This window comes from Porites lutea, chromosome 7 (genome assembly GCF_958299795.1).
Source record: "Porites lutea chromosome 7, jaPorLute2.1, whole genome shotgun sequence".
NCBI classification, from domain to species: Eukaryota; Metazoa; Cnidaria; class Anthozoa; order Scleractinia; family Poritidae; genus Porites; species Porites lutea.
Window position 1 is genome coordinate 26,164,149 of NC_133207.1, and position 22,913 is coordinate 26,187,061.

Genomic DNA, 22,913 nt, shown 5'->3' on the forward strand with positions numbered 1-22,913 from the left:
TACAAATATTGTGAATAATCAGTACCATCCGTCATGCTTGCATTTACTGTAATCCAATATATATTTTCTGCGTTGACGTCCCTGTTATAGCCTTATTTGTGTTTATTAAGTCATCATGCCTTTGCCAATTGCCATTTTTTTCCACTTATGATCATAACAGCTAAATGCAGTATGACATTTTCTTTATCGCACGAGGCTGTTATTATTTCGAACGCTTTGGTCTTAAGTAAGTGAAATCGATTTAGTCTTCGCTTTGTTCTCCGAGTCAATTGGATCACTTGGTCACCGAAGATTTTTACTAGAAGTCTTCAAACTCCGCGAAAAAATTATCAGAAAGCTTCCGCGAAAACGTAGTGAAAACTTATATCTGATCGACAACTTTCGCTTTGAAACTCTTTTTTGTTAAAACTAACAATGGACTAAACAAAACCCTTGATGAGTATAACAAAAAAAATAATGGAAAATAGAACACATTTACATATTCTGGCCCCGATGAAAAAGCAAAGCAGTTCGCTGACTAAAATAAGCTAAATATATTTCGCACAGTATTTTCTTGTTTCTTAAATTATTATTATGGGTGCGGCTCGTTTGGCATAAAATCGATGTCAATTTTAAATCATCTTTACCTCTCATTTACTCAAACACATTCTCTTACTGATACGTATAGTGTAGTGGCCTTTTTCAACAGCCCTTCCCTGATAATTAAATAGTGGCTTACCCATGGCCCATTAACGGAAAAATCTAGATGGATGTCGTTTTGTGAAAATAAAATAAATTCTACCGGCATTTGCATATATGACACGCGTCCTGCATAATACTGGGATCGAACGCTTACTGTGTGGTAGAAAATAGAGTAGGATTGCAAAAAATGACTAATAATATTTTAACCTTTCATCGTTTTTCGTCACTTTTCTCTTTGGCAATACATCGCACTAGCGAGGAAAAAAGTTAATGAGCGTTTTTAACAGTCAACTAGACAAAAACTATTCGCGGGTTTAATTTATATCTCAGTACTGAATATTTATTATTTATGAAATGATTGTAAAGCCAATCATATCAACGCGCCCGCATTAACGAACCTTGACGTTTAGTATTCTAAACCGCAAACACTGACAAAAGTTTACCAAGGAAATAATCGTTTCTTGATTGCTACAAGCGTCCGCTTCTACGTTTTCTGCCTGCGTTTTTTGCGTACATACAGTCGCTGGCTAGCTTGAATTAAAGGGCACGAACGTGCCTAAAAATGAAGGAAAGCCAGCGATGGCTCAAGCGTGGAGAAGTCGAAGTAAGTTTAAATAATCCGCTTCCAGCTATAAGTTAGCCATTGTTCCGCTGAACGTTCATATATATTATACAGTAGATTCCAGAGATGCATTAATTCGACCTTAACATGTGTGTGCGTTTTGAAGCCTCTAGTTAGAAGCTATTCTTAATCTAGAAATATCAAGACCATTTGCATTCAATTTTGTACCCGGTTCGTAACTTAACATATGGCGTTCAAGTTCTTGTTTACGTTTGGAGAATACACGCGAATATTCTTTAATATTGTACTAGTGATTAAAAACATTCCGATAAAGATGTGATACATCTCCAATATCAATAGCTTAACAACATCCAAAGAACGTACGAAAAAATAAAATTTACTATTTAGCCGTTAAAAATTTAAAAGCAGTGATTTTTACTTGAAAAATCTTAGCGTAAATTACCCTTGAGACTGTTATGAAGTTTATTAATATTAGCCACCATATTGTAAAAGTAAAACGCATTTCAAATATTTATTTTTAATATAGGGCAGTCGTATGGCCAAAGAAGACCATCCTTAACCGTGCTCCTCAAACGAGTTCTCGAAGGCATTCCAGACGGAGGACAGATACTTAAGGTAAACACATTCGGAAAAAAATCAGTAACGTAGAACCATAACAGAGTGTTTTGATAGATGTATGTTAATTAGTTTACGCGATTAAAACAAAGACAGCTTAAAACAAGACACAGCATCTACAGCAAACTGAACAACGAAAAGATTGCTAGTTTAAGTGACATTATTTAGTTATACTTCTATTATTAGACTATTTCTTTAAAGTCACTCACTGCATATATTGGCAACCTGGCATAAAATTCAGTATTTTTTATTATCATCGATATATTTACTACTATTTAAACCACAGCAATGAGTAATTTAATTGTTGAAGTTGAATATCTTTTTAATAGAGGATAAAATATTTTTGGAAGCTCACACTTACCAAGGTCAATATTATATTGTATAAGTCTTCGTCCTTCCATACCAAATAAGAATCCTGCGGCTTGTTAAATCACTGAATGTTATGCTCAAATACGTTAGTAGGCGTTATTCATTGATTATTCATGCGCGAAGGGTTAGGAAATCACGATTCTTAATAAGGAAAATGTGATAGGAAGGACTGACCAAGGCTACTCTGAAAGAAAAATCCGCGTTGCTCCAGCTTGGAGATAAGATAAGAAATCAGAAGGCACTTGCCCAGATGCTCTACCACTGAGCCACAGGAGACTAGTGGGAGCTGAGGCGTAGTTACTGCATACTGCTGTAATATCGAAAGCTGGCATATACACAATGATGTGACGTTGAGTTTTTATAGCCTGATAGATTTATTAGAATTATCGTTTCTACGGTCAGGGACACAAGCTCTTAGATATGAGGGAGTTTGTCTGGCTATTCTCGTCTTAAATTTTTACCACACCTTTTGCCCTTCACTAACAGACTGAATAGAAATTAATTTTATTCTACGGGAATTCGGAAGAACATTTTCACGAGGAAATGTTCATTTTAATCATCCGTTTGTTCATTTGCGCAATTACCATGCTAATGCATCTTCAATAACACCATTGGAATGTCATTTTCTTTTTGGTAAAGTCTATTATGCCTTGAAAAAACATCACCATCAATAACATTGTCATTTACATTTTTGAAAGTCATTACTTACAAGTGATGAATGGATAAGTTTATTAAAAAGCGGATTTAACATTCCATGCTTTTGGGGCACCCTGCGCTCTTTCTAGCCGTATACTCAAAATTTTTGCTCCCTAACTGGAATGTTCTGATAACCGAGAACAAGCTCGGCGGCAAGGCATTCCACTAACTTGCAGTGCATTGACAAATTATTCTCTTAGAGGCATCTCAAAGGCGTATGAACGATACTAATTATGGCTACAGAGTGCGCAAGGTGGTCGGTACAGATTCATGCAGACATAAGTACCGCGTTGTCTTAGCCGCCAACCCATGGATGGTTAAAAAACTTTGTTTGTTACAGACGGCAATGTACTTGTCAGAAATGACTTTCAAAAATGCATGCATTAGCATGGTAATTGCGCAAATGAAAAAAGGGATGATTAAAATGAATATTTCCTCGTGAATATATTCTTCCCAAGATGTTATTGAATTTCCATGAAATAAAATATATTTCTATATCCTTTTAAGGAATGGCAAAAGGTGTATTGCTCGTCATTCAGTCTGAATGAACAAATCGCGTCATCAAAGAGAGATTCGCGCGTCGGCTATTGAAAAATGAGAAAGAAAAGAAAACTACATCGAATATCTTCTTTCTTCCCGCTTTCTCCCTCCCGTTTTCTTTTTCCTGCACTAGTTCCCATAGACTCACGAGCGTCTAGACTGTGACATACAACTTAGTCGAGGAGAGTGGAGGTTAGGGAAATACGTTTGCACTAGTCTGTCAAAGGGAAAGCACCTAGTTTTGTCCTGAAATATAAACTGCAGCTGTATTTTTAACTTGTCTTTCATTCTTATTTTCAGGAATTAATTCAGAATGCAGATGACGCCGGCGCCACAGAAGTAAAGTTCTTATTCGACTCTCGTGACAATGCGTTCGGTACCACTTCATTGATCAATGTCGGTTTGTCAAAGTTCCAGGGCCCTGCTCTGTATGTGTATAATAATGGACTGTTCACAGAAAAGGACTGGGTCGGAATCGAGTCCATTATGCAGGGATCCAAGAAAAGGGATCCAGTCGCTGCCGGACGCTTTGGGATTGGCTTTAACTCCGTTTATCACGTGACAGGTATAGCCTTCTAATAGGATGAGCCGCTAGGTAGACGAAGCAACAACGTGTGCACTGGTTCAAGTGCATGGGCTTTTAATTGATCCTACCTCCTTCTATTTCTACAACATTGCACACAATAAATTTTATTATGTGTCCACCATCTGCAACATTGCGTACAACGGCGTGATGCAGTTTTTTTCTTTAGTGTCAAGGTTTTTTAATTATACCGTTCAGCGAGGTCAGTTGCGACTTATGGTCCACTTTCCATAATCTGTCGATCTATTCAAGACCATATCACCGTTCAGTTAAAGTCCTTAATATGTAATTAGCTATTACTCTATTATTTAGGGGTATGAGGAGATTTTACACCAAGGTACTGTCCTCTTATAAAGTTTCATTTTACAGCACATTTGGTTATAACTTTGTAGATTGCTTAGTGCCAAGTGATTACTCATTAACTGGTAATTCGTTATCCCATTCATGACACTTAATTTTCACAATTCTTTCTTACAGACCTTCCTAGTGTTGTCAGTGATCATCACATCGCCTTCCTGGATCCTCAAGAAACGTATTTTGGGCCTGAAGAAACAGGTAAAAGGTACAATATGCGAGAACCGCTATTACAGCAGTACAGGGATCAGTTTACTCCATATGAAAATGTACTCGGATGCCAGATCTCTTCTGGACGATTTGACGGCACACTCTTTCGTCTTCCCTTAAGAAAATGGCCATCAAAAATATCAATCAAGCCGTACACAGCAGGAAAAGTTAACAGCCTCTTCGAGTCATTCATGGAAGAAGCACCAATAATTTTGCTTTTCCTAAAGAACGTAGAGTCTATTAGTATTTACGAGACGACCTGGACCGAGCTAGAAAAGAGAATTTTCACCGTTAAAATCAAGGAGGAATTAAGGGATTCAATTCGAGAAGAGAAGCATAAGTTTGTTGATATGGCGACAAAATTTCTCACCAAACCTTACGAAATGAGTTATGAGACCACTGTTGAAATTGATAGGCCGGACAAACACAATTCTCAAAGCAGGTTCATAGTCTTGAATCGGGTCGGACATGAAAACTTGAGATTAGCAGAACTTTCCTCAACACTGCGAATGATACCTTGGGCTGGAGTTGCGGCAACGTTGGATGTACCACTAGAGAATACCAGAACAAGGAATGGACGAGTATTTTGTTACCTTCCCCTTCCGACAGAGTCAGACTGCAAAACAGGTCTGCCAGTACACGTTCATGGCGCCTTCGGGCTAACAGACAACCGTCGAAATCTCAAGTGGCCAGGACCAGAAAGCCAAATCGATGACGCCGCAGAATGGAATCTTCTTCTCACTCGGGATGTTGTTAGTAAAGCTTACGCAAGTCTCATTGTAAAGCTTACACAGATGAAGTACCCCAGAGAACAAATGCTTCCCTTTGTTCACAGTATCTGGCCAGATCTAGATCTTGTCCAAAGCCACTGGAAATTTCTCCTGAAGCCTTTCTTCGCAGAACTGATTGATAAAGCAGTATTTTGGACTCCATCACTTGGAGGAAGGTGGATCGCGTTAGAAGAGGGAATTTTGGATCGACTAGATCGTTCCCAAAACAAAATCCGAGAAGAACTGCGCGACGTAGTTGTAGGCACACTTCTTCAGGCTGACAAACCAGTCATCTCACCTCCCTATCAAGCTATGAAAGCTATCGACCAATATGATCAACATCATGTCCGGAGACCTCGGGAAATAACGCCGTCATACGTACGTGCTGTACTCAAAGAAAACGTGCAACGTTCAGAGACGAACGACTTGTATGTTGAAAAGGACGCCATATTTCATCGTGGAGTAACTGATGCACATTTGGGCTTTCACAGCCTGAAAGGAATGGAGAAAGAAATCGGTAGAGACTTAAGAGGCAACAAAGGCTTGAACGTTGAACGTCTTAGTAAAAGGGAGAAATTGCTCCTTTTGGAGTACATCCTCTTGGATAGAAACTTTTCAGAGCTCAGTGGTCTTCCCCTTCTTCCCCTTGCAGACGAGACCTTTCAAAAGTTCCGAGCTGACATTCATGGATATAGTCCAGAACATAGTGTGCTGATTGCATCTCGAAGCCATCCACGAAGCCTCATTCCAGGACGGGGTAGTAAATTCTTGGACGAGAAGGTGAGTGCAGCTCTGGTAGACACTTTGCGTTCTGTTGCGGGGGATATGGAGAGGGAACATACAGGACCAACTCAACTGGTGAGGCTGTCGCCTTCACTTGTACCAAAGCTACTCCGTGAAAGTTTGCCTGACGTTTGGAGAAAGAGTTCTGTTGTCGTTCCTTGGTCTGATACCGATGAGACTCTACCTGACGATCTCTGGTTAAGGGGGCTATGGACCTGGCTTAAATCTGAGTTCCCCAAAGATCTCTCCCCATTCGAAGGTATTCCTCTTATTCCACTGGCAGACGGGAGGTCAGACAAGCGACAGCTCATAAAATTGAAGCATGATCATCGTGTCATTCAGAGTTCTTCTTACTTTGCGTCTTTACCAAGAACTGTGGCAAATGCACTACAAAAGGCGGGGTGCATCGTTCTCCATCACTTAGCCCCATTTTGTGATCATCCAGCTTTGAAATACTACATCGAGCCACCGACGCCCTCCGGTGTACTTAAGGTGCTTGCAACAGGTTTTAATGAGGCAGGAAATGACTATCTTATCAGCTGTTCTGTTGACGAGAAATTGACGATCCGAGCATTTCTTTCTAGCTTGAGGAATCCTTCTGACGATGAAGTACTAGCACTGATGACGTTGCCGATATTTCAAACATTGGACGGCACGACATTTACTTCAGTGCAACCGGGCAGACCACTAACAGGCACAAAACTTGACGTCGCCCCTCCAAGACTACATCTTCCATCGGGTACCAAGATTCCGAATGCAAAACAGATACTCTCGGCTGCTGATGACGACTCTTACCAACTACTGCGACGACTTCCGGTTCGGATCCTAAACACGTCAAGCTTTCTTATCGACAAGGTGTTTCCTTACGTCGAAAGCGCAACCTTTTATTCTAGAGAACAAGTGTCAGACTTGATGTTTTGGGTGATCCAAAGGCTACCTGCCTTATCAAGCGACAATAAGTTATTTCCAGATCATTTAAAGACTGTGAGGTTTGTTCCAGTTTCGAATGGTAGCTTGAAGCCTCCTTGCGAGCTGTACGATCCCGAGGATGACTTAATCCAAAAACTGTTTGAAGGCGAATCAGATCTGTTTCCTGCTGAAGAATTTGCCAAAGCTCACACGCTAAGCTTGCTTCGTGTGTTCTTAGGCCTGAGACGAAGTCGCTTCCTGGAAGCTAAAGACGTCCTCTTGATTGCCAAGCAGATCACTCAAGCTCCAGAGGATTCTGCCCTAAGGAGGGCCGAGGCACTGACGCAGTTTTTAAAAGATAACTCATATCTGGTTGAACACGAGGTAAACTTAGAAGAAAGTGCCGGGCTTGTCAAGAGAGTCTCGCTGGGAAGCGTTCTATCTAGTCTGCCCTGGCTCCCAGCAGCTCCAGAACCTCTCAGCAAATACCCATCACGTATGCCTTGGTTCGGTGTTGCAAGAAGACTATACTGTCCAAAGGACATGAGAGACGCGGACATGGTCAACATCATTGGTTCATCTATGCCTGTGCTCCGAGAGAATCTTGACGAAAAACTCAAGAAAGCCTTTGGGTGGAGTTTTCCACCTCCGATTTCGTACGTTGTGGACCAGTTGAAAGGCGCGATTTCTTGGCACCAACAAGAGTTCAAATCTTCTGAAATGGAACTACTCAAGTTTCAAGCAATGTTGAAGGATATCTACAGTCATCTTTCGAGTGAAATGGTAATAGATGAGGCTTTTCTTGTCCTCAAGGAGTATTCGTCTCTGTCGTGGATATGGCATGGGTCAGGCTTCGCAAGGCCAAGCTGTGTTGCCTTGAAAAATGAATGTCAACTGGAACTTAGACCTTATATGTTTGTTTTGTCTGACGATTTTCAGAAGTATTCCTCGCTATTTAAACGCTGTGGCCTGTTGGAAACTTTAAATGATACTTCAGCCCTGAATGCACTGTATATGATTCGAGATTGGCACCAGGAGAAGAAAAGAAGCATGGAGGAAGTCAAGCGCGATCTTCGGGTGGCTCGCGACGTTCTGGATTACCTGACGAGAGACGGAACACCTCTTCCTCCTGAAATTCGCAAAAACGTATTAACTCCAATTCAGACCGAAGACGACGTGCTCATTCTTCAACCGTGCTGTGATGTCAGTTTCTGCGATGCGGAGTGGTTGAGGCTCGGCAACCAAGATAGCGACATCACCGAGGTTGGACTTATGGTGCACAAGTGCATTTCCACTGAGACGGCACAGCTTTTAGGAATACCCCCTTTGAGCAGACATCTAGCGGTAACCGAGACTCTCGGTTTTCAGCAGAGTGGCCCACACGAACCAGTCACCACGCGTCTGAAAAATATACTGATAGATCACAGCGACGACCTAGCTATCTTCAAGGAGCTAATTCAGAACGCAGACGATGCAGGGGCAAAAGACGTGAAGTTCCTTGTTGACTGGAGAAAAAACAATACTGAGAAACTCTTATGTCCTGGTTTGGCGGAAGCTCAAGGGCCTGCGTTATGGGTATACAATGATGCTTGCTTTACGGACAAGGACTTTGAGAATATCAACAAACTTGCAGGAGCTACCAAGTTTGGAAATGAAGACAAACTTGGACGATTCGGATTAGGGTTCTCTACAGTGTACAATATTACTGATCTCCCAAGCTTTATTAGCCGAGAGTTCATTGCATTCTTTGATCCCCAGACAGCGTACCTAGGAGACCTAATCACAGACAAATCTCGCCCTGGGATTCGACTAAATCTCAAGAGGAATCCAAAAGTGGTCATTGCTTTTCCAGATCAATTCAAACCTTACCAAGGAATATTCGGATGCACGTTTGAGAACGACGACGAACACTTTTTCTACGATGGAACGCTGTTCAGGTTTCCGTTACGAACCATGAGACAAGCCAGTGAAAGTGAAATTTGCAGCAAGTATTACGACGAGAATCACTTTGCCTGCTTGATCTCGGCCCTTCAAGAAAATGCCACAAAGATGATGCTCTTCTTAAAGAATATTAGCACAATAAGCTTTTCTCAAATATCAGCGTATCAGAATCCTTCCAGCGCAAATAGAATTTTTGAGGTTACGAAAGAGACGCTGGAGACATTCTCACGAAGAGACTTAGCTCGTAAAGACAAGAACAACAATCACAAAGAAGTACTTTCAAGTGACCTCAATGAAATGTCAAACTTAGACCAAAAATATGATGAATGTCCAAGTCTATCCAAGCTAGTTTCGCTCAAATTTCAAACCTACCCAAGCGTCACAACCCAGAACACAAACATGCAAACCTGTCGTACGTGGTTAATAACGTCATGTTATGGAGACAGAAAATCGCTGGAAATGGCAAACAGCGAAGACGGGAAGCTCAATGGTTTAATACCCAAGGCTGAGGTCGCTACTCTACTGTCAAGCTCTAACAAGAGTAACGGGCAATGGAGCCCGGAGAAAATCGTAGGAGAGGTTTTCTTTGGCCTTCCGCTTGGAGTGGAAACAGGCTCACCGGTTCACGTAAATGGGTGTTTTGCAGTGACAGCCAATCGCCAAAACTTGTGGGAAGATACTGGTGGTGGCATGTACTCGCAAAAGCCGATCGAAGTACTTTGGAATCAGTACCTGCTGGAAGACGCTGCTTCAAAGGCCTATGTACAGCTGCTAGAAGAGATTGCAACTCTTCGAGAACAGGGAAAAGTTATGGATCTCTCATTTGATGCTATTTGGCCAGATCCAGAGAAAGCCCCTTCCAAGACGTGGAAAACGTTTGCGTACAGTGTCTATGAGAAGATTTGCAGTAGTTCCGTCCCTCTTGTGAAAACACAGTTGCGGTGGGTGTCGATTAAGGAAAGTGTCTTTTTGGATGAGAACGTGATGATGCTACCTGAAAGCCTCCCGATAATGTGGACATGTGGCTACAATGTTGTTCAACTTCCAAGATTCGTATCCGTCGCTTTTCAAAAATGCGTCCCATCGATCGTTGAACAAACCGTCACGTTGGAGAAGTTTGTTTGCGACGTGTTTTTCCCCAACATTACTTCCCTGCCGAGAGATTTGAGAGATCCAGTTACATGTCACGTATTGGATCAATTTTTCAGGGGTACTCGCAAGTTTGAAAAACCTTTAAAAAAAACAAAGTGCATCCCAACCTCACCCATGGGAATTCAACTATCTCGACCAGGGGATTTAATTGATCCAACTGGTGCTGTCAGCACCCTTTTTCTTGACGAAGAACCAGTCTTTCCAAGTGGTACCAGCTTTCTTCGACCTGAGCGACGTGCGGCATTAAAAAAACTCGGAATGGTGGATAGCTTAATGGCATGGGAAGGGATCTGCGAAAGGGCCATATTTATCTCCTCGTTGGCTAATGAAGACACGCAAAAGGCATTACCGCTGTCACGGAACCTAATGAAATATTTAAACAACAACATGTGTAAGTTATCTCCTCCAAACACAACTCAGCGAAAACTGCTCTCTGAGATACGTTTTCTCCCAGTCATGGACAAACCTACAGAATACTGCCTGCCATGGAGAGGTGCTGAAGGTCGAGAAACTAATTTTCTCTCTGCCAGAGAGTTATGCTGGGAGGATTCAAAATACTTGCTTGGGTCAGTTAAGCCATTCTTAGATGAATCTCCAGAGACAGGATGTGACCGTTTAACCAAAGACGTGGCAAAGCTACTGGGATTTGCTAATCAGCATAATACGATGGAGAACGTCCTTTTACAACTTCAATATGCTGTTCATGGGTTGGTGGCATGTGATGCCGCTAACAGAGAGTGCACAAGAAAGGTATGCATTGCTGTGTATCAGTTTCTTCAAGACAGGATTAACACATCGGACAGGCAAGTCCTGCTAGATCAACTGAATAAACAGCCATGGATATTTGTAGATAACAAGTTTGTAACGGCGAGCCAAGTAGCATTTTCATGGCATTACCACGGAGACCCCTTCCTTTACTGCCTTCCAGAAGAATTCACCTTGAAATTCAAAGAACTATTTAAGGCACTTGGAGTTCGGGAGTCTTTTTGTAGTCAGGACTTGGTGGACAAACTTTTCATGTTCGAGGAGACAAAGCAAGGCAAGCCTCTAACACCTCAAGAGTTTAGGACCGTTAAAACATTCCTTGAGGAAATTGTCTTGATGGACGACGAAGTCTTGGATTCGTATTTTGGGCACTTACCATTGCCAGATGTAAATCTTGTGCTCACAACTGCAGGAGACCTTGCAATCAACGATTCGCCATGGATCCACCACGAAGAGCAAATGAAGTGCCTCCACAGTGATATTTCTCCAACACTGGCCCACAGATTTGGCGCCCAAACGATTCGTGAACAAAAATTAGACAAATATTCTCATACCATCGGAAAACCATTTGGTCAAAGCGAACGCCTCACACATAGAATAAAAACTGTGTTAGAATCCTATCCATGCGACGCTGGAATTCTTAAAGAAATAATCCAAAACGCCGATGACGCTAGGGCTACAGAGGTACATTTTGTACACGACCCACGCCAACATGGTACCACTCGTATTTTGTCGGAGAAATGGAAAGACCTTCAGGGACCCGCTCTATGTATCTACAATGATTGCGCCTTCACAGAAAGCGATATGGAGGGGATACAGAGACTTGGAATTGGAAGCAAGGTAGAAAGCCCTGAGAAAACGGGAAAATATGGAATCGGGTTTAATGCCGTATACCATGTGACAGATTGCCCAAGCTTCATCACGAATGGTGATGTACTCTGTGTACTTGATCCACACGCCCGATATGCACCAGATGCAACTACAGAATTTCCTGGACGCCGCTTTGAGCCCCTTGACAAGGAGTTCTGGAATCATTTCGCCGATCTTAGACCCGGTTATTTGGAAGAGTTTTTCGAAATGAAAAACTCAACTTTGTTCCGCCTTCCAATCCGAACAGATTCACAGGCCATGAAGTCGGAAATCTCATCAAAGTGTTTCAGTAATTCAGACATTGACCACTTGCTGACAATTTTTGAAGGGGAGATTCGGGATATTTTGCTGTTCCTCCAAAGTGTGAAAAAAATAAGTATCTCACGGATAGAAAACAACAGACTGGTAAGAAGATACGAGGCAACTGCAACGATCCAACGTGCCGATCTATCGAAGGTTCGTGCTCTTGATGCAGAAATAATGCGATGTAGGGGACTTAAAGCCAACTGCATCCCTTGGGTCGGGACTACTTACACCATCACCATTCAAGATACTCTCGGACGAAGAGAGGGGTGGGTTGTTCAACAGTGTCTTGGATCTCGAATGTATGGAGAAAAGACGTTAATCCCAGAAGGAAGTGATTATGGACTGTTCCCTCGAGCTTCTGTGGCAGCACGTGTAGTTACAAATGAGGGTCTAAGCCCCTCACGACGGAAACGTTCTTTAAATTCACCATCACAGACAAGCCAGAACAGCAAGATTTATCGTGCCTTTTGCTCTCTTCCACTGCCCATTGAGACAGGTCTTCCCGTTCACGTCAATGGGCATTTTGTACTTGATCGTTCCAGGAGAAACCTCTGGAGAGACGAAGGCGGTCACGGTCAAAGAACACAATGGAATGAATTTATCAAGAATCATGTTCTGGCTCCGGCCTATGCAGAGCTAATTGAAGCTGCTAGGAATCACATTCCTGGCATTTCAGAGGGTATCCACTGGCACTTCAGTGACATCAAAGATGCAACTAGTGGCTTGAAATGGTACCATGGTCTCTTTCCTGATCTAGAAAGCATTCACAGCGAGTGGAAAGGCATTGCTTTGACTGTGTACAAATTGCTGGCAAATTCCAACCAACCTGTCCTTCCAATTATACGCAGTGAACCGCCTCTTACAAACATAGTGGCCTCCCCTCTAAGGTTTTCCATGTATGGCACAAATTCACATTGCAATTGTTTATGGGTTCCACCATGCAGTGACAAAGATGACCAAGAGGCATTTTTCAGCGTCCCTTCCGATCCAGATCTGGAGGAACTATTGCTCAAAGTTGGCCTTCCCATCGTTCACGTACCGCCAAACCTCTATTATAATTTTAAAGAAGCGGGAGCTATAGTGAAAACAGTGAGTCCTGACATCGTTTTGGCTTACCTTGCAAAAACGAGGCATTCTATGCTAGCGCTTCCGTGCTCTATCAAAAAAACTACCTTCAAAGACGCCAGTGACCTTAAGCGATTGGTACAGTTCTGCATGGAAGACGAAAATTTTCTTCAGCGTTTAAATGGTCTTCCCCTCCTACTTACCGATGACGAGGTGCTCAGAGAATTCGATCACAACAATCCAGTTTTTCTCACGCCATTTTCAAGTCTTGTGCCTTCGCAACCAGACCTCTTTGTCAACAAAGAATTTATTCCATTGTTTGCCAAGTATTCAACGAATCAGCTTTGCAAGGCGGGGGTCTTCAAACGTTTCGACACTAAGTCTGTTGAACCTTTCTTGATCCAAATTCTGCCATCTCGATGGTTTGCTTGTGACAGGCATGTCTCATGGGAACCAAGCGAAGCTGTTTTACCGTCAGTTGAGTGGTTAACAACACTTTGGGAATTAATCGTGAACACGTACCAAGAAAGGCAATCAAACTTTGAAGATAACGAAGATGCTTCCGAAACACTGCGACCACTTGATGACTGGCCCATTCTCCCGACCTCTAAGGGAACTCTTGCGCCACTGTCCCTCGGCAAGACAGTGTTGGATTTAAGTTCTCGCATCCACGACGACGATAGAATGGTGAGAATCCTATGCAAACTTGGAAGCTCGCAAATAGATTTTAGCGTTCTGACAAGGGCAAACAGAGAAGAGGCTTCCGTGATTGTATCGTCACACCTCGCAAAGCCATACTCACGACAAGATGTGATCAGGGTCTTGCATTATTTGTCTAAAGATGATAACTTCCATTGCGACCTCAGTCAAAGGGAAATTACTACTCTTCTTAGATTTCTGCAAGAAGACGTAACGACCGTGTACAGCAACCAATCTCTACTGAAGAAACTCCCCCTTTACAAGACATTAAATGGGAGGTTGGTTAGCCTCGATTCGTACACCTTTTCTTATGTCGTTGACCTACCGCAGTGTGTGCCATTGGCAGAGGTAGAGGATCGCATAGAGGAAGACAGTTGCGTCCTGCTAGAAGCAATACAAGAAATCGAACCGCTTTATAAGGCACTTGACATCACTTTCCTTTCTCAAGTTGAAGTCTTCGTAAAGTATATCTTGCCAAATCTTGATGTTATGTCTTCATCGAGTATTAAAGCAATTCTCCAGTACATCAGAGACACACTCCTTGTCACCTTGAAGAACACTCGTGAGAGAACCACTCTCCTAGAAACCCTGCGAGAGACCAATATCTTTCCAAGTGACGGTGGAACCCTCTTTCCTGCTAGCAGGTTTTATGATCCTGAGAATGCGGTGTTCAAAGCAATGCTTCCTCTAAGTGACTTTCCACCGGAGGAGTACAGATTGTCCCACTGGCTTCCGATGCTCCGACAGATTGGTTTAAAGCAAACCGTAACACAGCAGCAATTTATCGAGTTTACCGAAGACTTGGCCTCGGAGGCTACGACTCGATTTAAGGATCCATTAATACAAGACAAATCCAAAACACTAGTCACGTGCTTATTTCAGCAAGATGATTTGCATGATCCAAGCTTTCTTCACATCGTCTCAAGCATAAAATTTATAGCAGCAGCAGTCGCAGCAATTGAGCTGAGAAAACTACAGCCCCAATTTGGTTGCCCTTCAATTGAAGACGTTCCCCCTTTCACTGAATTCCATGGCGCTTTACCATCTGAGCAACAGAGACTTGCCTGGACTTGTATGCCTCTTCTCCCAGCTTGGGCTACTCCACAAACCGCCGAGAAACAGTTACTAGAGGACCTCGGAGTCTCACCTCTTCCGCCACTTGATAAAGTCATAAATCACGTTAATTTTCTAACAAAGGCGCACAGTGGGAACGTTCACAAAGACACTCCCAAAGAGCAAAGAGAGCTTCTGCATGATGTCATATGCGAGTCATTCAGTTTCATGAAGAGCGAGTGCAATTGTCCTGGCACGGCCTTGTCTGAAAGATGTACCAAGTCATGTCTTGCTATTGAAACCATTCTGAGGAAGACCCCATGTATTCCCGTTGAAGAAGGACGGGTGTTTGTTCAAGGAAGTCAATTAGCGTTTGAAACAACAATAGAACTTGCACCCTACTTCTATAAGGTACCACGAGAGTATGGTCACTTTGAACATCTGATCAAAAGACTTGGGGCAACTGAAAAACCCACACCATCACAATTTGCAGATATACTTGGGAGGCTTAAAGAGGTGTGTCAAGATAAACACATGGAACCAAACGAGAAAAGAGTGGCAAGAGAGGCAACGCATGGCTTCTTTACAACACTGTCACTGTTGGTGAAAGAAAAGAGTGAAGAAGCCGCAGCTCGACGTCTGGCATCACTTAATGAACTTTACTTACCTAGCAAAGAAGGTTTTCTTAAGCAATCAAACGAACTGATATTTCACGATTGCCCAAGTTTTGAGCGACGTGCAAGGGACTTTGCTGGCGACTTTGTAGACATAAGTCGGGAGGGCGAACTCACTGCAGACCGCCTTTCATACCTCTTAAGTCTACTACCATTGCGCCTAAGAGCTAAAACTATTCAGCATCTGCTGCGAGAGGAGATTCATCCAAGCTGCAGAGACAAGCGCTGTATAGCAGATAGTGCCCTTGGTTCAAACGATTCCTGTCCATTCGTGAACAGATATCGGAATGTACTGTTGTCTCCAAAGCTAGTGAATGGTATTCTCCGAGTTATCCGTCACCAAAGACAAACGCCTAATCTTCCACAAGAAGTAAAAGATCAAGTCCAGGTTCTTTGCAGCTCCCTGAGTGTGACATGCATGGCCTCACTGGACACCCACCTAGTTCTTTTAGAATCAGGACGGTCACTTAAGGACAGTAATGAGACACAAGACTGTTTCTTAGAAGAACAAAATGGAGAATGGGAGTTATTTATAAGGCACGGCACGGACGAAAACCCTCTACACATCCAGCTGTGTTTTCAAGTAAATCGTTTGATTCGCAACCAAATAGAGAAAGAGATTTACCTTCAAGCGATGCTAGCTTGCAGGGTACCGGATGAGATTCTCCCCTCTCTCGACAGATGTGGAGTCGCTCAAGACCTCATGGGGAGTGAGGCGCGGACTACAGAACCTGTTCTTGGATCAGAGATACCAGTCATGTATCACTACCTTCTCAGGCAAGATATCGAGTACTTTTTTCGACAAGGCGAAATAGTGGGCTACGAGAAAGAGCACCGAACGAAAGATGGTGAAATCGATGACAGTGAGCCTCTTTATGTGTACGCAAAAGTAGTAAGAAAAGTACCTAATCGTAAACGGTCTATGGGCACCAGTAAGTTTGATCTCCAAGCTAAATATCGCATCGATATTGGGGAACCTCGCCTCGTGGAGGTCAGCGTTTTGGATTTGTATAAGTTTGATCGCTCTGTTAAAGAGGTGCCGACCGTGCCTATTGAACTCTCAGACTCTCTGGAGGTAACGCTCTTTACTGGAGATCCCAACAACACTGAGCAAAAGTCAGCTACAAGAAACGAACGCCTAGAGAGAGCAAAGCGAGAAATCAAAGACACTCTTTGGGAAGCTTGGAAGTTGCCTGAAAATGAGAGAAGGAAAGTCATAAAACGCTTGTTTTTGCGGTGGCATCCAGACAAGAATGTTGGCTGCGATATCGCTAATGACGTCATGCAGTTCCTGCTCAACGAAATAGAAAGAATGGAGAAGCTCTTCCCTTCTTCTTGGAGGGACAATTTACGAGATGCAAAAGAACAGGGACATAGCGACGGTGGTGGAGGATTTCACGATTTCTTCAACCAGTGGAATCAGCGAGCTCGGCAGGAGAGACAAACGTACAACACCTTCAAGCGACAGGCACATCAGGGAACGCCGTACGCCAAACGGTCGACCAACCCTCAGAGAAACGAAGCAAAGCGGTGGCTGAAACAAGCAAAGGAGGATCTAACGGCCGCTAGAAACATGCACGCTCAAGAGGCGACCTTCTCAGCTTTGGTTTGCTTCTTATGCCAGCAAGCCACAGAAAAGGTTTTTAAGAGTGCTCTGTACGCCGCCTGTGGCATCTCTGAAAGCCAACTGGAGACACACGATGTGTTGAACCTTGCGTACGAAATTACTGAACTAGATGGGTCGCCTGAGGACATTCCTGTCCTTGCGGCCAAACTGAAGAATTACTACGAACAGACCAGGTACCCTCACTATCACAGAGGTGACGTCATACCATCTGATACGTTCACTTTTGAACAAGCGCAAGACGCATTGGAGATAGCTGAATCACTCATGGATAAAATAACACAGTTTGTAAATGACAATTTTGCTCAAGTGTCGTGACATACGGTAATGAATAATAGGCAGAATAATTTGAAAAAGACTTTGAGCAAGCTTTTCTTAACCTAAATGCAACATTTATAGATATGCTCAGGACGCGAACTTCGCACAGTCGAACCTCTCCACAAAAGCGAGCTTGGGGACGAAAGAAGTGGTCATTCTGGCAGTTGGGTCCTTTCCTTCAGGCAATGCTACACGAGACGACTCGCAAAAACGACTTTTAGGGACACAATGTTGGAACAATATCGTAACAGCTCGATACAATGTCGCAACAATGTTGCAATGCTGTGATACGCTGAAAATCGTCGTTGCGAATCGTCCCATCGTGGAGAGGTGGCCGTCAGTAGAGGCTAGACTGTGTCAAGCAAAGAAAAACAAGAAAAGAAAAAAAAAGTTGACAACGTTGGTTTTACAAAGTGAAAGTAAAAGTAGTGTAAAGCAACTGCAATGAATAACTTTCAATGTGTTATATGCTTATTGCAGATTAGCACTTTTCCCACTTATTCCGCAGTGAGGTTTACCAAAGTAAAGTTACAATTATAGGTAATAGGTGTAAAGAAATATCAATTGACGACGATTTTACATGCTTTTTAAGTTAATATGCAATTTTTCCACCCACTTCATTTGAATTTTAGGCAATGATTTAGACAAAAAACGTACTGAATTTGAAAAAAAGAAACATGTATACATTGTTTCTTAAATATTTTCCTCATAGTTATTTGGGAGGGGGTGGGGGTGGGGGGTCAGACACAAATCAACTAGTTAAAAAAGAAGCACCATTAAATTGTGTGGGGCTGTTGTAACGAGGATATGAATTTATTTTTGGTAGCAATCTGATTAAACCTGAATATATTATTGAACTGGCTTCATTGTCATGTCAAAATACCTGATTACAGTCCAGAGGTTTTAACGTAAAGTTATAGTTTACTATCAAGAAAATAAATTATAGCAGTCAAGTCTAAAATGAAGACTGCTTTAAGGGAGCTAATCTTCATCCAAAGCATATAAATTTACATGCTAGCAGGAGAATGAAAACTTACAAGTTTTTTAATCGATTGATTCAATAGAAAAAAACCATTGCCAAAGACCAGAATGGTTCTCTTCAAGGAAATAAAATACAACGCAATATTGGCTTAACTTAGAAGTCCAAAGACAGTCTCCTATGATATGATCATATATAAGAAACCTATTCAGCGGTACTTTAAAATGGAAAATTCGTCATACTGTACTAGTCATGTATAAACAGGTTCTAACTTTTGAAGCTGTGCATGTAATCGTACAGTATGGTGGGTACATTCAAATAAAACCTCTTCCACAGTAATTCTACTAGACTTACAATAAAAGTCCTTCATCTGACTTCACTGCTTGCTTGGCCACTTTGCCACCTAAAAAGCTCGCTCTACTCACTTAAAAACTTGTGACCTTGGGAGGTCGCCTTGAGGCAAGTCTATACTTCTACAAGCCACTATCACAGCTCTATATAGTGCCTTGTGAAACTAATATAAGTCTTATGACACTGTATAAACATTTTCTTAATTTGAAGTCTGTGGATGAGATCTCACATTGTTCCCATTCAACCTGAACTTATTTTAGCGTTTTAAAATGAAAGAAAGAAATTTACATTGTTCACATTTGAACTTTCAGGACCGGTAAGATTTTTATATTCTACCCCACAGTACAAAACAATGCTGTTCTAAAAAGATGGTTTCATGTCAAGCAGAGGTTCAAGAACTTTTTAAAGGCTGGTTATTAAAAAGCTGGTCATCAGACTACATTTCATTGTACAACAGGCTATTTACAATACCTATCAGCCTTCATCTTTTCTCTCCTATTCAACATTTCTTCATGCAATGTTCCCTGCATTCTAGCTTTTTTTAGTTTCTTGTTGTCCTCTTCACTTAGGCGCAGATTCCTGTCCTGAAAACTCTGGAATTTCTTGACATAACTAATTTCGTGATTCCTTAGTTCTTTTTCTCCCTCTGGTAAGGTGCTAGTTGACACTTTCCTGCAACAAACCAAAAAACCAGGATGATAATCGCAGTTATATACGAAACTTTTGCAGTTGCAAAAAGAAAGCCTGAAAAAAATTCAGGCTTGTACGGGATTCAAACCCTTGACCTCTGCGATACCAATGCAGCACTCTACCAATTAAGTTAACAAGCCAACTGGGAGCAGGTCGTTGAATTGGTTCATTATAAACCCGTGAAAGGATGGAGATGAAGTTATGAATAATGAAACTCATATATGTGAACTGCGGGGTGAAGGAAGGAAGGATGATCATCCTTCATTTAATATAATTTATTCTTCACTCAGCAGTTCACATGTAATAGTTCATAAACCAAGAAACCATAAGTAACCTGACTTGTTTGTACCTCTTTAGTCCTTACAGTCAACCAGCCATAGATGCTATGTAGTTGTATATTTTAAGTCTGTGGACAAAATCCCTTGTGGTTACCATCCAAATGAAAACCAATTCAGTAGCACAAATGCATTGAAAGAGAAAATTGGTTCAAGTCACTCTTGGGGCTTCAAAGGATTTGAAAACTATGATAAGGGTGGGCAATGGTGACAATATGCATATGTGTGGATTTTAATTTATATCATTAAACTGTAGAGTTGGCAGAAAACATTCCACCAGGAGCAGCTTTCCAGTTAATTCTTTCAAGAGGGGGATCATGCAGACTATCTGAGGGGTCACCAAGACCAAGAGCTAATCTTTCTTGTTATATTTAACTTAACACTTATATGTCATCTGTCAGGTCAGGAAGCCTTCTTTGTCGGGTCATTGACCCAAGACCTGTCTCTTATCTGAAACACTGCAGGAGTGCCAAAATTGTATGCTGCTTGTTCATTTTGACTGGGCTGCAGCTGGTGAGCCTTAACCCTTTAAGTCCCAATAGTGACCAACATCAATTTTCTCCTAAAAAAATCCATAGATTGTCAAGGGCAAAGTCTATGAGAATTAATAAAATGATCACAAAGGGAAAAGTCTTTGATCTTAAATCAAATTCTCTGAACCAATTTTTAAGGAAAATTAATGTATGGATATCAGTTTGGAGAATTTGTATTTGGATACTCTGCAATTCTTATGTGGATGACTTCTCTGTATGCTAATGCAAAAAAAAGATAAACTTCTCACAGTGTTAACACCACAAAACTAGTTGACTTACACTTTCACAGCACTGGTTCTTATGCAAAATGTTTCCTTTTCTCCAACGATTTTCTTTGTTGCAGAGAGTTGACCCTCATCACTCACTGACAGAAAGCAGCCATTGTATGTTTCTAGGGCAGCTTTATCCTCTTCAAACACACACTCAAACTGTTCTTGTGGACCAATGGCATCAGATCTACCACTGACATTTCCCATCATATCAACAGACATGTATTTCCCTGCCATTGGAAGAAAGAGTGTAAACATGTATTCACAAGCAACTACAGAATGCAGGGCCAAATTGTCAGGACTTAAATGGAAGTGGCTTGGTGGCTCACTGGGTAAAGACAAATGTTAAAAGAATGAGAAAGATAAATATTTAACTTAATAAACTGTTAGATACATTTTAAAGAACAAGTGAAAGTACATTGTATATATTTTCGGGGTTTGGTGGCCTGTCAGTCAAAGTTAGAGTCTTGAAGAATGAGGAAGGTACTGGTATAAAAAAAAATTATATATTTTAGTGGCCCAGCACCTCAGTGGCCTTTCAGTTGGGAGTGCTGAGTCACCAAGCCAATTAATGATAAGGTTGTTTTAACTCATTAATGAACCTCTGAGCCACTTGAAAGAATTATAATTCTAAAAAATAATAGTTGCTCTGTATTCTGTATTATGCCCATCATCGGCGATGCACGTCAAAATTTACTTATGGGAGTGAAAATACCAGTCCCAGAGTAAATGATAGTCTTGTAAGGTGGTTCCAGCTGTTCGGTCTGTGGATGAAATCATGTGGTAACTGCCAGTTTCGCTACTTGTCTAGTTCACCATGTCGAGTTTGCAACATGTTCACTACTAACACGCCGAATTCGCTAATTACTTTCTTCTGTCATCCTGCTTCCACGATTTTTTAGAATGAACATCTTGTTTTAAATAAGTCTGCCTTCCTCAACCTGAAATGGGCGCCATGTTTTAGCTCAGTTCGGTTCGAATTAAAACAGTGAATTAACAGAGGCAGCGAATTTGGCATGTTAGTAGCGAACATGTAGCGAACTCGAACACAGCGAACTAGACAGGTAGTGAAACCGGCATAAACCAGTCCTGAAGTGTGACTATTCGAGTGAATTACTGCGCTTTTCATAAACATGCAAATTCTGAAGTTCAAAAGCCAACTGACGATTGTATTTTTCGCTGCCGTCAATCATCTTAATGGACCTCTTAGGAAACAAAACTTTACTTTAACAGGTTCAAAAGGTCATGGTTTCTGATTTGTGATTGGTGGATTTCGATTCGTTTTATGTGTTTCTGTGTTTCAATGTTCGTTGCTTGTGATCGTAATTATGATTGATGGCAGCGAAAAACGCAATTGTGAAGTTGGCTTTTGAACTTTAGAGTTCGCATGTTTGTGAAAAGTGCAGTAAACCTTTTCAGCAAAATGAAATTGGAAATTTTGTCAAATTTACTTAAGGAAGTGACCGGGTTAACCTTGAAGGCAAACAAAATTTCCTCGGCCAGTTTACAAGGGGATGAGGCCCCAAATGAACTATCAACGATGACAAAGCCTTCAATAATATTTTCAACTTCTACTGGTATTCTTCTGCAAATCCAATTCCAAGAGAACTTGCGGGTGATTTTGTCTCCTCGCCATCTGCTAGTGAGCGTACAGATAGAAATGTGAAGCCGGTCAGATTTGGGATAAGATACTGGGAGAGTTTCATGAAATGATGTGGACAATAACAAGGTATTCAACTTGTGAACGTCTTTGATCGCGTATTAGTTTGTCCTGTACGTACCATAACCCGATTTCAGTGCTATTTTTTTATCGGACAACTGCACTGCAGTAAATACTTCAACAGGAGCCGGTGAATTTTCGCCATCATCCCTCGGTTCACCAACAGAAAACAAACCACTGTTTAATGCCTCCACGTAAGATTTCTTAAACGTTTGCAGCGCGACGTTACCGCTAGCTTCAGCGAATGATTCAACTTTTCTCCAACCACCATGGCGAAGTGCATCGATATCAGATGGTTCTCCTTCTTCTTCTCTTTCTCTTTTCTTCTTCTTGTGCTTTCGTTTTCTTGAGCTATCGTCCATTCCTTTGAGTTTCAGTCGACCTACTTTAACTTGCTTGTAGTTGTCCGCCATCTCGACGATTGACAGAAAGTAACTTGAGCCCGCGATAAAAGAGGAGCTCATGAACACCAACAT

At 41.8% G+C, this 22,913-nt stretch overlaps 2 protein-coding genes across 2 annotated transcripts; one reads left to right on the top strand and one right to left on the bottom strand.

The window, feature by feature from the left end:
- Positions 1–4,442: 4,442 nt before the first annotated feature.
- Positions 4,443–18,260, top strand: LOC140942514 (sacsin-like). Its single transcript, XM_073391428.1, has one exon. It carries the CDS (start codon positions 4,637–4,639, stop codon positions 17,558–17,560), a length of 12,924 nt encoding a protein of 4,307 aa, XP_073247529.1. The 5' UTR covers positions 4,443–4,636; the 3' UTR covers positions 17,561–18,260.
- Positions 18,261–18,448: 188 nt separating this feature from the next.
- Positions 18,449–22,857, bottom strand: LOC140944096 (protein FRG1-like). The gene is made up of 3 exons (XM_073393218.1): positions 22,499–22,857; positions 20,728–20,947; positions 18,449–19,562 (listed from the first exon to the last, which is right to left on the bottom strand). Exons 1-3 carry the CDS (start codon positions 22,848–22,850, stop codon positions 19,349–19,351), a joined length of 786 nt encoding a protein of 261 aa, XP_073249319.1. The 5' UTR covers positions 22,851–22,857; the 3' UTR covers positions 18,449–19,348.
- Positions 22,858–22,913: the final 56 nt, after the last annotated feature.